Source organism: Mercenaria mercenaria, chromosome 7 (assembly GCF_021730395.1).
Source record: "Mercenaria mercenaria strain notata chromosome 7, MADL_Memer_1, whole genome shotgun sequence".
NCBI classification, from domain to species: Eukaryota; Metazoa; Mollusca; class Bivalvia; order Venerida; family Veneridae; genus Mercenaria; species Mercenaria mercenaria.
The window spans coordinates 83,448,872-83,464,640 of NC_069367.1; the positions used below are offsets into that span (position 1 = coordinate 83,448,872).

Here is a 15,769-nt window from a genome sequence, read left to right on the forward strand (position 1 = left end):
AAGATGTATTACCTTTGCAGGAAATTGTGTCAACACAGACATGTTAAGATATCATGTTTATATGCTAGTGGGTATACAACATTTTTTAATTCATAAGAAGCATGGATTTCCCATACTTACCAATATGGATAGCTCAGACTTTCTTGTAATATACAAAAGACCTGCATCAGTGAAATATTAACATGTATCTTTAATCACTGCAAGCAATGTTAAATGTACTTTTATCTAAAGCAGTTCAGAAGAAAATGATTCAGTCTAAAACAATTGCTAATACAGATTCTCTCATATATTCATGACTCTTCTCTTTTTTTCTGATGCAAAGAATTCATCCAGTGGCAGTATGATTCTATCTTCCATTTATTTTCTCATATCTGTAATAATCTCCCTCCCAAAATCTTGGCAATCAGAGCTTATATCTATGAGTGCATTCTGACATTCACATAGAAAATGTTATGTACCACATGTAATTAGTGTAAACACACGAGGTACATTACACAAAAACATTGGAGAAATACTGGAGCACTATGCCAAAAATGTGTCCAACACCAAAGATACAAAGCAGGATACTCTGTGTCATATGTTAGTTCTACTAAGCTGAACCCGAAAGTCTGTCACCGCAGATTTGTGATGTAAAACAGTTTATCAACAGTACTTTTCATTTATGTAAACAGTCAGTTTAGGTAACTATAGTTCCTGGATTCTGCACCTATAATGACTGACATGTGCTTTGAAAGAAAAAGCCAACTTCTTATAAATGACGTAACTCAAAGGTGGAGGATGACTGACTTCTGACACACTGTTTTCCATCAAGTCATCACAAAGAAAACATACACTGTACCAGGGGGATCAAACTAACATCCTCTCAAATTGATAGTCTTGTGCTCTACCTACTGAGCTTACCAGACCGGCTCCTTTATCTTTGATTTAGTATCATATTATTGAAGCTTGTGGAGGCTGCTTCTACATAAACAACTTAATATTTAAGCTCTCAATACTTACTGGAATACCGCTGATACCTGGAAAACCGGGCATACCCATTTTACCCTGAAACAAAGGAACAAAGGAATTTTAATATACATATATCAGACACATTATTATCTTCTAATTCAAACATCTTGAATCAGTCTGACTTATATACTATACACAGTCAATTACAAAACTTTTTGAATACAAAGGACCATTTCTTTTTACTTGTGCTGCAGAAAATCCCTGACGATTAATGGGTAGCAATTCTAATGTTTCTTGAAAAAACTCCAATGAGGTACTATTTCAGGAATTCATGGTTTAATAAATATATTGTTTCTTTAATTTTTCCTGTTATCCCAGTGGTTGCATCAATAATCATAATCTTCATACAGAGGATCAAATGCTTTTGATAGATCTATATACATTACATTTTCCTTAAAAAAAAACTGTGTTTCGTATACAATAAATTAAAAGTCATATTTTAAGTAATAATTAAGTAATAATTAAATACAGTGGTTCTTGCAATCTTGTATATCAAGATCACTTTTTGTTTTATTTTAGGATGTATACAAGTACTTTGCATCAGTAGATATTATCAGTAGTGATAATCAAATGCTTTGGAAAGATCTATAAATAAAACATACAACATTTACATTTCCTGTCTTCTCTAATAAATGCCAACTCAAACATTGATAGTCAACAACCTCCTGCATAATTATGGACTGAGCAATTAAGAGAGCTTAAGACAACAAACAGCAGGTTTCACTAGTGAATATAACATAAAACTCTCAGAACTATATCTCCTACATAATCACCTTGAAGAAGTCTCTTTGTGTATTACTCAGGTAATACATAGGTGGTAATCTGTCTAATTACAAAACTTTTTTTCTCTTTCATTATGTATCTTTGTACAACTGTAAAAGAACTTTGGTGTAACCATAGAATAAACTGTTTCAAAATTCCGCCAAAGACCTCAATCATAGTGCTTTGAGATTCCAATTAAGATTTACAAACTTACAATCTGGAATAAGTAACTAATGTTACCAGTTTATCTATTAGAAAGATTAATAAAAAAAGAATGGTTAATGGGTTGAGTCAGAAATGAATGGGTCAATATCCGAAACTGTAGAATGGAACTTAATAATTACGTCAGCAAAATTAATCTGCTTTGGATACTAGACTGTTGTCTATAATCACAGTTTCAAATTCAAGACAACCTTTGGAAAAAGCTTATTAACTTTTATTAATTTTTATATCAAGTCAGCACAGATGATTGCCCTTGTGGCTTGTGCCTTTGTCAGGGATTGTGAGAAACCTTGGCCAAGTCGAACAACTAGGCATCTGGATCAGTATAGCCCTATAATGCTCTGCATCTGCATAATGGTGTTAACATTTACTGAATAAAACATTATGAGAATGATACTAATAAAGCGAAGTGACCTACCAAAGTATCAGTAGTCAATACTCAGCTGCAAGTAGGTAACAATTTCCCTACATATTTGGATGAGAGACCTATCACCACAGAGATTATTTGAACATCTTGACTGACCAATCACAGCATTAAATACCGACTTATGATGCTCTTATCCCTAACCATTGCAGTCAGACTGGCAGCTTGGAAATGACATAGAAAATTTCAGAATATTATAGCAATTTTAACCTCTCTAAAATTATCTAGAGCACCATGCATTAATTCTTACACCAGCTATTTTATGCTTGCCAAGCAGAAATTTTAACCAATTTTTGTTTACCTCTCTGCTAAGAGTTAATCAGAAGCCAATTTTTATTTGCAGAAAATGCCAAAGCCATTGCCTGCACCTGTTTCATATACCAGTAAAATAAACAACACAGGTTTTGCACATGGTGAACAGGAAATAACTGGAAATCAAGTGCATCCATTTACAGTAGATTTTCAATCAAGCAGAACCAAATCTGGCACTTGGAATGTCTATTTTGCACTGTAAAGTGCATGTTTTATGACCAGTTTATGGTGAATGGCAGTTGTGAACTATTACTTCTTGTGCAAAGGTATTTTAATGGCATGTAGTAAAGTTCTTAAGATAAAAATGTGCAAAATCTGTTTAGTCTGTCACCTAGGTCATGACGACCTCCTGAAAGAGTTCTTCTTTGATTTAATCATTGTATTCCGGTAAGCTTTCTGTCATAATATAAAACAGAGTGGACGTCTGCTCACTGGTATAAGTATCATAAAGAACAGAAGTAAATTTTGACCTCATGTAATTCAATTTCAAACTTATCCTATATCTAATGGAGACAAACTTTCTGACAAAGTTTTATGACAATTAGGTAGAAAATATGACTTCTAGAGTGTTGACAAGGTTTCCTTTATATTTGAACTAGTGACCCCAAATAACCCAATAATGAACTGTTCTGAGGTTTTATTGAAGGTATCATTCTGACCAAGTTTTAAGATTGGGCCAAAATTATGATCTTGACCGAGTTAACAGTCAAATTGTAGACATTGCACAACATCACATGCTGCACAAATGACAACAGACACAGAGTGATCTGAATAGCTTACCTTTAGCACTTTGTGCTCAGGTGAGCTGAAACTTCAATGTGACCAATTAGAATTGTTAAGAATGGTTGTTGAACTGGACTTAATTTTGTTGATGTGTTGTATGTAAAATTTCTGCATTGCTGTAATCCGTTATAGCATTCTAAATCATCATGTAGGTACATGTATCTGGAAATGTACATCAACTTCCCTGAATTCCAATCTTGTATATCATATCTCATAAATTCATTTATACTCCTGTGAAACAGTTGTGTAGGAGGTGAATGAACTTTTTAGTACTTCCTCCCTGCCATGACCCAAAATTTTTTCATGAATGGATCTTACATGTGTTTTTGTAATTTATGGGGTGAACAATTTTAGACATGTTATTTCACAGTTTAAGTAAAAGAAGAATCCCAGGAAGAATTTCTCACATAACACAACCTAAGCCAGCAAAAATCTTCATCAAGCTACCTTCCACACAACACAACCACAACCAAAAATAATCACACATCATAACCATGCTACCTCCCTCACACAACATGACTAACATCTGCATATGACTTGAGCCAGCACGCATTATAACCATGCTACCTCCCTCACACAACATGACCAGCGTCTGCATATGACTTGAGCCAGCACGCATTATAACCATGCTACCTCCCTCACACAACATGACCAGCGTCTGCATATGACTTGAGCCAGCACGCATTATAACCATGCTACCTCCCTCACACAACATGACCAGCGTCTGCATATGACTTGAGCCAGCACGCATCATAACCATGCTACCTCCCTCACACAACATGACCAGCGTCTGCATATGACTTGAGCCAGCACGCATCATAACCATGCTACCTCCCTCACACAACATGACCAGCGTCTGCATATGACTTGAGCCAGCACGCATCATAACCATGCTACCTCCCTCACACAACATGACCAGCGTCTGCATATGACTTGAGCCAGCACGCATCATAACCATGCTACCTCCCTCACACAACATGACCAGCGTCTGCATATGACTTGAGCCAGCACGCATCATAACCATGCTACCTCCCTCACACAACATGACCAGCGTCTGCATATGACTTGAGCCAGCACGCATCATAACCATGCTACCTCCCTCACACAACATGACCAGCGTCTGCATATGACTTGAGCCAGCACGCATCATAACCATGCTACCTCCCTCACACAACATGACCAGCGTCTGCATATGACTTGAGCCAGCACGCATCATAACCATGCTACCTCCCTCACACAACATGACCAACGTCTGCATATGACTTGAGCCAGCACGCATCATAACCATGCTACCTCCCTCACACAACATGACCAACGTCTGCATATGACTTGAGCCAGCACGCATCATAACCATGCTACCTCCCTCACACAACATGACCAGCGTCTGCATATGACATGAGCCAGCACGCATCATAACCATTCTACCTCCCTCACACAACATGACCAGCGTCTGCATATGACTTGAGCCAGCACACATCATAACCATGCTAACTCTTCACACAACACGACTCGAGCCGGCAGCTGCATATATCATAACGCCCAAAGGGTTACATCATAGGATGGGAGCAAAATTTAAAGGACTTGACTGTTGTAGCCCAAAGGACTGGAACAATAAAAGGAAAACTTCAAAAAAACAAATCTAAGTCCACAAAAAAAAATATTCAAAGTCCACAAAAAAATCCTTATCAGGTACAGGTATGTAAAAAAACACCTAAAACTGGAGGTACCATCCATGTTGTACCACAGAAAAGTGGTCATGGTTTTTCCCTACGGCCAACAATAACATAAAAGGGAAGTAATTCAAAAAAAATTATTGTAAGTGAACAAAAAAGAGATCTGCCAAATAAAAACAAAAGCACTGCAATGCAGAGCAATATACACAAAGCAAAGTCATATATGACCTTTGACCCTTAAGTGTGACCTTGACCTTGAAGCAAGTCATCCGGAACATGCGCTCTGCACGTCATCTCAGTGTGGTGAACACTTTTGCTAAGTTTCTTTGAAATCCTTCCAGCAGTTCAAGAGTTACAGAGCGGACACAAAACAAACTTATATGACTTTTGATCCCTAAGTGTGACCTTGACCTTGAAGCGAGTCATCTAGAACATGCACTCTGCAAGTTGTCTTGGTGTGGTAAACATTTGTGTCAAGTTTCTTTGAAATCCTTCAAGGGGTTCAAGAGTTACAGAGTGGACTCGAAACAAACTGATATGACATTTGACCCCTAAGTGTGACCTTGACCTTGAAGCGAGTCATCCGGAACATGTACTCTGCACGCTGTCTTGGTGTGGTGAACATTTGTGCCAAGTTTCTTTGAAATCCTTCAAGGAGTTCAAGAGTTACAGAGCGGACACGAAACAAACTGATATGACCTTTGACTCCTAAGTGTGACCTTGAAGCGAGGCATCCAAAACATGCACTCTGCACGTCGTCTCGGTGTGGTGAACATTTGTGGCAAGTTTCCTTGAAATCCTTCAAGGGGTTCAAGAGTTACAGAGCGGACACGATATTGTTGACGGATGGACGGACACCAGCGTCATAACATAATACATCCCTACGGGCATGTAATCATGCTACCTCCCTCACACAACATCACTAGAGTCTGCAGTCATATCGTTTTTACGCTACTCCCACTTAAAACCAGAGAGGTGAGTCTATGAGTACTTCTTAAATAAGAACAATAATTTAAAAGCCCTGTCTTTACCCCTCTTTTGTTGCCATTTACACAAAAAAATACATTGTGAATGTTAAGTCTTATGGTAACAATTACTTTCTAAATTAGCAGAATGAGCTTCCCTCGAGCAATATTTTGTCTCTAAATCTGAATCATCATCAGTCCTTGAAATTCCCAGGAGGAGTCTGGAGGTAAAACTACCTTTGAAAATGAAACATGGCAAAAAATGAAAACCACAATGAATTATTTCACGAAATAAACAATTACTTGATGTAAATTTCAGAAATTGTTTGTTTTATAACATATTTTGGCAAGGAAAGTTCTCCAACAGAGGTATACAAGTACAAACAGCTTGTTTTGTGAGTGTTGCTATGGTAGGATCATAAGATAATTTTTAAGATTTTTTTTTTGATTGATTAAGCTGTTTGTAATACTCACTCACTCAGGAAGTAGAATTGTAAGCAGCAAGAAAATCGGTAAATTACTGTTAACATATTTTTTGTCTCGTAAGCAATTAAAAAATGTGTGTAATATTTCAACCTCGTCCAAAATAATGATTTTCCTCCACTGTAAATCACACTGTAGTGAAAAGTTCTTTGACTTTAACAAAGGACATCAGACAGCAATTAATTATACTTTTCTAACTTGAATAATTCTTTTGAAACTTCTTTTAAAACCTATTAATTCTTAGTAATATTTTTAAGTTTCTTTCTGTATGCATTTCAGATTAAAAAGAAAGCCAAAAAGTGAGTTAGAAAACTTCAATATGATGACTTAAAACTTTTGCCTAAAAGAAATACTGCAATAGAATTGTATGACCACACAAGAACTTCCATTCAGTAACAGGCTATGTCAATCATTCTGTACAACACATGGCATTCTAGACTATATCACCTGCATGTCAGATCTGTTTGAATGCTAGAATATTCTGTTCCATCTATATTTTCAAAATTTTCAATTTTCTACACAATTTACAAACACATTTAAACAAAAAATTAAGCAATTTGCCTCATAAATGTCAAAATTGTTTTGAAACAAACCAGTTGCAGGTTCTTTGAGTTATATCAGGAACAGAAATTTATGATTTCCTATCTTAAAGTTATCATCCCTATCTGTCTTTCTTGGAATCCTGTGTTAAAATTGTGCCAAAATTTTAAGGAGAAAAAAATCGGACTCTGAAAAAGTTCAGACAAGAGGTATTTTCTGCTATTAATATTTTTAAATCATATTATGCCATCTTCTTGTAGTTTCTTTTCTTACTATGAAAGATATTGTTTAGTGCCTTGCTTGCAGTTTGCTCAGCTAATATTCCTGGCCTACTATAATGTGTTCTTTTACTTATTTGGTTGCTGAAAGTCACTTAAATGTACCAAAACTTCATTGCTTACTACAAAGTCATCTGATAGTTCACAGCCTAATTCAAAGTCATGTAATATTTCACTGCCTAATACTAAGTTACCTAATATTTCATGTCATCCAATATTTCATTGTTTCATATAAAGTCATCTAATACTTATATTTCCTTGAATTCTATGATGATATTTATTTCTACTTTCACATTCAAGGATCATTTCTTCCAAAACAAGTCCTTTGCACGCTGCTAGTTTACTTCCTCTTACATTGCCTAGTTTACAACAAAGTCCTCCTATACTGCACAGTTTACTACAGAAGTCCCAGACTGCCTAGTTTACTACAAAGTACCAGTATAATGCCTGACTTGGTATGAGGTTTAACAATTTTCTCTTTTTCTGCTATTATTCTTCTTGGTTGCATTCTTTGCTTCCAAAGGATCTTTTTACAGATTTCATTAACTATCACAACAGCAATCTTTAAGTGCCGTGTGGCGGCTGTAAATAGTCTCTCTGTACTTGGATTCAGTGTTGTTATATTTTCTGGTCCTTTGGGATCATGGAGTCCATTCAACATATGTGTAATAGAGTTCTGCTTAAGCCGGTGCTAGGGGGCGTGAGGTATTGCACATTTCATTACCTCTCATGAACAGACTCAATCAAACCGAGCCTGCTATTATTTTTCTTGGTTGCATTCTTTGCTTCCAAAGGATCTTTTTACTGATTTCATTAACTTTAAAAGCATCTATTCTGCCCTTTCTTACTATGAGGTCATCTTATACTTTCCTGCCCACTACAAAGTCCTCCTGTATTCAGTATTGTTTTGTCTTGCTTACCATAAAGTCCTCTTATTATACTGCCTAGTTTACTATAAGGTTATGCAAAGATCTGTTTACTTACTAGGAAATAAAAGCAGGAGGCTCAGCTTTCCCCAACCCCATCCCCAACTTTGAAAGTGGAGAATTGGAAGGGTACTGTACAATATGAAGCACAGAAAAAGGTAAAATAATAGCAAATTCAGTTTGACTGAGTCCATTCCCAAGTGGTTATGAAGCAGATCTTTATAACACATAAAAATTGAATGGATAGACCAGAAAATATAACAACACTTAGCTGTTCCTTGCTTACTTTCAAATATACTGCCTGGCTATAAAGTCATGAAAGAGTACCTGCATCACTATGGTTACTATGGAGTCATCTAATACTTTCTTCCTTTCTATAAACACATCTAATACTGCCTAGTATTCAATTATGTGACCATTTTATATTTTACTTCTTACTTTTTACAAATTACCACATCCCATTAACTTTGCTTTAAAACAATAGAATGATAAGGATTACTTACCCGATCCCCTTTAGGGCCCAGGATTCCTGGAGACCCTGGCTCTCCTTTTACACCTTTAGGTCCAATAAGGCCCTCTGGTCCCTCAAACCCTGTATTACCCTGTGGACCCTGGGGGCCAGGGGGTCCTGGAAAACCCTGAAAACAATATATATATATTAGTTTATTTGTTTACTTTTGGAACTGATATTTACTGAATACTTAATCATTAAATAAATATTTATGGTAGATAAATGCTTTTATGTATGCTGGGCCCATTTATATATATATATATATATCAGTCCATTACGTTCATATTGTATGTTGTTTCTGGTAATTATTAATTCATTGCGGTAATTAACTGTTTCGGACCATTTCATTCATTTCTTACGTCATACAAAAACAATTTCAGAATTTCCTAAACAGATAATTTTTAACATTTAATGGGTGGTGTATGAAGTGGAGAATGGACTGGAAGGGTGGGACAACAGAAAGGACAGACATAAAGGAACATAATCTTTCCAATGAGTGTTTTATGAAACCTGTGCAGAGTAACTCCACAATGGAAAGCTGAAATGATACTATTACTCCACAGTGATCTGTTTACCAAGATCCTGGGCTGGTTTTCATCAACATTTGAAGACAAAAACTTGGACTTAGACAAGAGTGGCAAATATTCAAGTTGTCATAACTTAGTTCATAGAATATCTATACTAAAGAAATTTTGCAGCACAGCTTACTGTAGCTACAGAATGGATACCCATGCAGAGCTTCTCTCTTTGCTAATTTAATAATGTAAGAGTGAAAAGAAAATTTAGCATATTTTTAAACCTAGATGCCCAGGTGTGGTTCTTATAAAAATAGCTATCAGTATTATAATTATCAGTATAGGGAATTCTCGACTCCTTGTGTCATGTTAAGAGAGGTTATGCTGTATGTTCCTTCTCCTTCCATAATAACTATCGATGATAATCACAAAATTTAATGTCAAACAACATATTGCATCTGTGTATAAGTTTAAGTTACATTTGTATGAAAGTACTGGCTGAAAGAATGCTTCACAAAAGAAAGTGTCTTACTCTTGATCCTTTTTCTCCAACACATTTACATCCATTACTTGTTGTGCAGCCTCCACATTCTGGCTCTGATCGATTCCGCTGCTGTAAATAAATAAAACAGACAAATGAAATACTATTACACATAAAGTCTGGCACAGCCCTAAGATTTTTATTGAGTAAAAAAAAGACAAAATCAAACCAATCTCCAACTTTTAACTACAAAGTCTGGACAGCCGTCTCAAAATGCATCACACTGTCACTGGTCAGTTTCAAGATTGTAATCAGATGCTTGTATTTTAAGAATGGTCTTATAACAAGGAACGAATAGAACTTGTAATGGCAAACAGAATACTTATTGTAATGGCAAACTGAATACTTATTGTAATGGCAAACAGGATGATGATGATGATGATAAAGATACTATTTTGCTCATTTTATCAAAATTTCTAGGAGTTGTATTCAGGTCTGACTTGGCAATCCTACTCAGATGAACAATGTAAAAATTACATACACCTCTTCTTCTCAAAAGCATCATGAAATAAACAAAAATTAATTTGAAAAGCTGACAATTTGTTGCTTTAAGAATTGAGGAAAAGCAGAAGCAAAATTGTTGAAAGATTCGGTAGCAAGTTTGTGAGAAACCAGATCTACAGCAGAATGAGTTATGTATTTGACCTGACCCTATTAACATACTTAGGCAAAGCCATGTGTGCATTCCTGATGGAAGTACTCTCCTTACCTCTAACTGAGATACAGAGGGTATTACAAGACAACAAAACCAAGCAAAGTAATAGCAGACTGAGTCTGATCTGCCAGGAGAGGTTATGGAATAAGCAACACCTCTCGTGCCCTCTAGGAGAGGTTATGGAACACGCAACACCTCTCGTGCCCTCTAAGAGAGGTTATGGAATACGCAACACCTCTCGTGCCCTCTAGGATTGGATTAAGCAGAACTCTAACATGGAAACTGATCACTGAATGGACTTCATGATCCAAAAGTGCCAGAAAATATAACTAGATAGTGAACAAGCACTTAAAGACTGCTGATGTAGAAGTTAACCAAACCTTGAAGATGAAGGCATAAAACCAAACCAAGAAAGGTAACAGTATACACTGTTTGACTCTGTTCATGAGAGGTAATAGAAATGTGCATCATCCCTCTAACTAGAGCAACTTTTGAGAAAAGCGCATGTCTCCCACAACTGCCTAATCATTTAGTGATTCAAAGTGGTATGAGTGAATGGTTATGATCAGTAATGTCTGGGAGGTCTGGATGGTTTGGATGATTGGTTCCGATCAGTAATGTCTGACGGGAGTCCAGTCCAGAGGACGAGAGCTAATCCCAAAACATTATGGGATGAATTATTGCACTAAAAAGATGAAGTAGTCAAGATTCACCAAGTTTGCCATTAAGATTATGTGTCTGATTTTGGTTAAAGGCACATTTTTACAATGTTTAAATGGTAACGTAATGGTGTTCCTTACAGATTTCTGAGCTCATAATGTTATTTTCTGCGGGTGTGGCACAATGTTATACCCATCCTGCCTTCCACCAAGCTGGCGGGAAAACATTGTCCTGCCAGTGAATCAAACCAGCAGCCCTAGATTGTGCGTAATGTGCTAGCTGGCCTCTACAAGTGATTGTAAATGAAACTGGTATTCTACCTCTGCCTCTAACACAGGATAAGAGGACAGTGCTATTAAAGTTACATGTTCAGCACATACTGTTCTCCCTATTTTGCAGAAAAGAAAATAGATTCATTTTGCCTATAGATGACACTGCAGTCCAAGTTGAAGCTCATCCTGTACCAACAGAAAACAAAACCATGATCAAAAGTTCATGTAACTAAATCATTTACAGTAAATCATGGATTTTATGACACTGTAGATCATTATTTCTGCACAATATGCTGCACTATGGATTCATTTTACTACATCATTTTTCTTGATATGTTACATATCAAAGACATTCTTGTAAGTGTTAATCATAAAGTTGATGATGTTGGATAAAGGTCTGATAGATGTTTGTGACTGATGGTTGCTTGATACTGCCCACATATTCTTATCACCCACATGCTTAACTTTCCATAAAGTATTGACTGTTTACAAGCCTCAGATTTTCTTTAAATTGTATTTTAATATTTATAAAATACTAATTTAAAATCAGCTTATCTATGGAACATCTGAAAGCTTTGGGAGTGACAATGGCACCATGTCTTGCATGCATTTAAGAAGTAATGATATACATGGGATTACTCTCTCACACTCTGAACATTTGAACAAATTAACTGGTCTTGCCCACAGAAATCTATGTTAACTAACCAGAAAGCCAATTTTTTTTTCTGATCCCTGTATAAATGTAACCTCTGTATATTCTAATATTCAACCTAGGTTGTACGGATAACGCATGTTTTTTTTTTTGTGTTATAACAGCTGCAGAATCCCGAGGGATTGGTAAGTGCCCAAGCCCGGTAAGTGCCCAAGCCCGGTAAGGCCAGGTTTCCGATGTATCTCAGGGATTCTGTGGATGTTATGTTCTAGCATAAAACATGTGAAAAGCTCAGAAATGATTACATTGTCCTAAACGTCAATAATTTTCAAGTGGATGGGACTGTCAGTGTTATTTTATGACACTGATGTCATTTCCTTTTAAATTATCCCTTATGGGGACACAATAATTTTATGCTTTGCTGTGGAATGAGCATATATATATAAAGGTGTGTTTACAATGCATGAGCATGAGAATCTCTGTTTACACACCATTTCTCTTCTGTTAAAACACCTCCGACCGTAGATTTATTCTACTATTTATAATTTCTGCAAAAATAGATTGATCAGATGATATATTTTTGATATAATAGAAGACAATGTCAAAGATACTCCACTGCCAGAAACTGACTTCTAAAACAGCTACATTAATAAATCCTTTAAAGCAATTTTAGTGCTTCACTGTGAACATTCATTTGACACAAATCTTTTATGAGTATGAAAAGTGCAGCATGAAGTTTGCTGAATTTCACAACAGAATCCATGATAATATCATTTTTATATACTTGTCTTGGATTTACTTTTATGTTAACTTGTTCTAATATCAATGTACAATTAAACTGAATTGAAGACTTGATAAAAATTTTACTACAAATAAAAAAGAAAATGATTTTAATGACTCAAGGTTTTGTTTTACCCAGGATGTAGACAGTTATTCCCCTTTGTTACTTTTGCACTATATGCATGCAATTTTTAGCTCATCTGATTTTTTGAAAAAAAATGATGAGTTATTGTCATCACTTGAGCGGTTGTCGGCGTCGGCGTCGGCGTCTGCGTCGGCGTTGCCTGGTTAAGTTTTATGTTTAGGTCAGCTTTTCTCCTAAACTATCAAAGCTATTGCTTTGAAACTTGGAATACTTGTTCACCATCATAAGCTGACCCTGTATAGCAAGAAACATAACTCCATCTTGCTTTTTGCAAGATTTATGGCCCCTTTTGTACTTAGAAAATATCAGATTTCTTGGTTAAGTTTTATGTTTAGGTCAACTTTTCTCCTAAACTATCAAAGCTATTGCTTTGAAACTTGGAATACTTGTTCACCATCATAAGCTGACCCTGTACATCAAGAAACATAACTCCATCTTGTTTTTGCAGGATTTATTGCCCCTTTTGGACTTAGAAAATCAGTTTTCTTGGTTAAGTTTTATGTTTAGGTCAGCTTTTATCCTAAACTATCAAAGCTATTGCTTTAAAACTTGCAACACTTGTTCACCATCATAAGTTGACCCTGTACAGCAAGAAACATAACTCCGTCCTGCTTTTTGCAAGATTTATGGCCCCTTTTGGACTTAGAAAATATCAGATTTCTTGGTTAAGTTTTATGTTTAGGTCAACTTTTTCTCTTAAACTATCAAAGCTATTGCTTTGAAACTTGCAACACTTGTTCACCATCATAAGCTGACCCTGTACAGCAAGCAACATAACTCCATCCTGCTTTTTGCAATAATTATTGCCCCTTTTGGACTTAGAAAATCATTTTCTTGGTTGAGTATTATGTTTAAGTCAACTTTTCTCATAAACTATCAAAGCTATTGCTTTAAAACTTGCAACAGTTTTTCACCATCATAAGTGGACACTGTACATCAAGAAACATAACTCTATCCTGCTTTTTGCAAGAAAGATGGCCCTTTTTAGACTTAGAAAATCATGGGTAGGACAATATTTCTATTACACAAAAAAAAATCAGATGAGCGTCAGCACCCACAAGGCGGTGCTCTTGTTTAAAAATTAGAATCAACCAAAATAGAAGTATTTCCATAAAAAGCAAAGTAAATCTAAGATTTGTATACACAATAATAACACAATATGAGTGTGTAAATGATCTGATACAATATGTTAAAAGAATTGAAGAAGACTGCAAGGTTTTTGGGACTAACTGGTCTGAACCTCAAGTTTCTGTGGAAAAACTATCCAAATAAAATAAAACTTTGAACAAAAATCGATAAACTGCTAAAATGCTGACTCAACTAAACTATTTCGGCAACTTCCTCATAATTCCTGTCTTTTAGAAACTTATAGAAAGCAGATTCTCAGTGACTCATATATCAGTAGACAGGATTCCTTTGTATATACTGGGAACTTATTAGTTTTACCAGGTGGAATCAATTAAACAAAACCACTAACCAAAATGCCAAGTTTTCAACTTACAGAAAACAGCCTTAGAAACAGCTGAAAACACACTAGTATACTTTCCCTGATAGGCTTAAACTAATAATTAATTAATTCTTTAAAATCTGTTAATCCTCATTAAGAAGTTTTCCAAAAACTGGTTCCAAAAACAGCGACAAAAAAAACCCCTACCATTTATAAGTCAGATTATCATGCTGTGAAATAATTCAAGTTTATGGGTGAAAATTTTAATGGTTTTTGACAAATAGCTCTGAATATGAAATTAATGAAAATATCATTGCTTCATAAGAACTTTAGTTTGTTAACTAATGCGACCATGAAATGAATGACAAGTTATCGCTAATCATTAGGTTTAAGGTTAAATTTACTTATACGTCATACATTTCGTTTTTAAAAGTGGTAAAATCAGATTTTGGTCAACTAATGGATTTGTTCAAAACTTAACCAACTCATCATTTGTACTTATATGTGTTTTTAATACATATCAGATTTTCTCTTACAGTACTTATAAAATTTGATTTGCCTATCCTGGTTGCCCAACCAAGATAGCGTTATTTTAGCACAAGTATGAATTTAATACACACATTTCGCCTAAGGAATAATATGAATATAAGCACTACTGTATTAAAGTTATCAAACATTTGATTTGACAAGTACATACTTAGCCAAAATCAATTAAAAATGCAAGTTTGTAAAATTATTATTACCTCCCTTTCTTTATCTCGTTTGTGCAACCAAGATAGATAGAAAATACATTACATGTAATTCTGAAGCTACACGCTGTTTTAAAACTTGTTTTTTGTTTCAGATAGTTGAAATATTCCAATCTTTATCAAATGCAAATGTAAAACTGGAAATTATATTGAAATTAAAAGAATTAGTCAACTTTTAAAGTATTTTTTATCTTAAAGGGAGGTAATTACAAAATTTCATAAAAGTAATGAAATATACATTTCCAACAGGGATCTAACTCTGTGTAACGGCTCTTACTGTTCCTTAAATCAATCTCTAACAGAATAATTATGAGAAAACTAAAAAATGAGAAAATCTTGCTCAGATGTGACTGAACACTTTTAAAAGGTCAGATTATATGGTTCAAATAAAGAATATAATCATTTATTCAGCAAAGCCAAATTTTGAATGGAATGATTCTGACAAATTCTGATATTTTTCCACCTG

General features: G+C 35.3%; 1 protein-coding gene across 1 annotated transcript in view; it reads right to left on the minus strand.

The window, feature by feature from the left end:
- LOC123553763 (collagen alpha-2(IV) chain-like) overlaps nucleotides 1-15,769 on the minus strand; it is a 75,709-nt gene that overhangs the window by 55,004 nt on the left and 4,936 nt on the right. Inside the window, exons 3-5 of the mRNA XM_045343384.2 lie at nucleotides 9,935-10,015; nucleotides 8,880-9,014; nucleotides 1,000-1,044 (exon numbers count right to left, since the gene is read on the minus strand). Of these exons, the coding sequence (XP_045199319.2) occupies nucleotides 1,000-1,044; nucleotides 8,880-9,014; nucleotides 9,935-10,015 (261 nt within the window). The remainder of the gene's footprint in view (nucleotides 1-999; nucleotides 1,045-8,879; nucleotides 9,015-9,934; nucleotides 10,016-15,769) is intronic.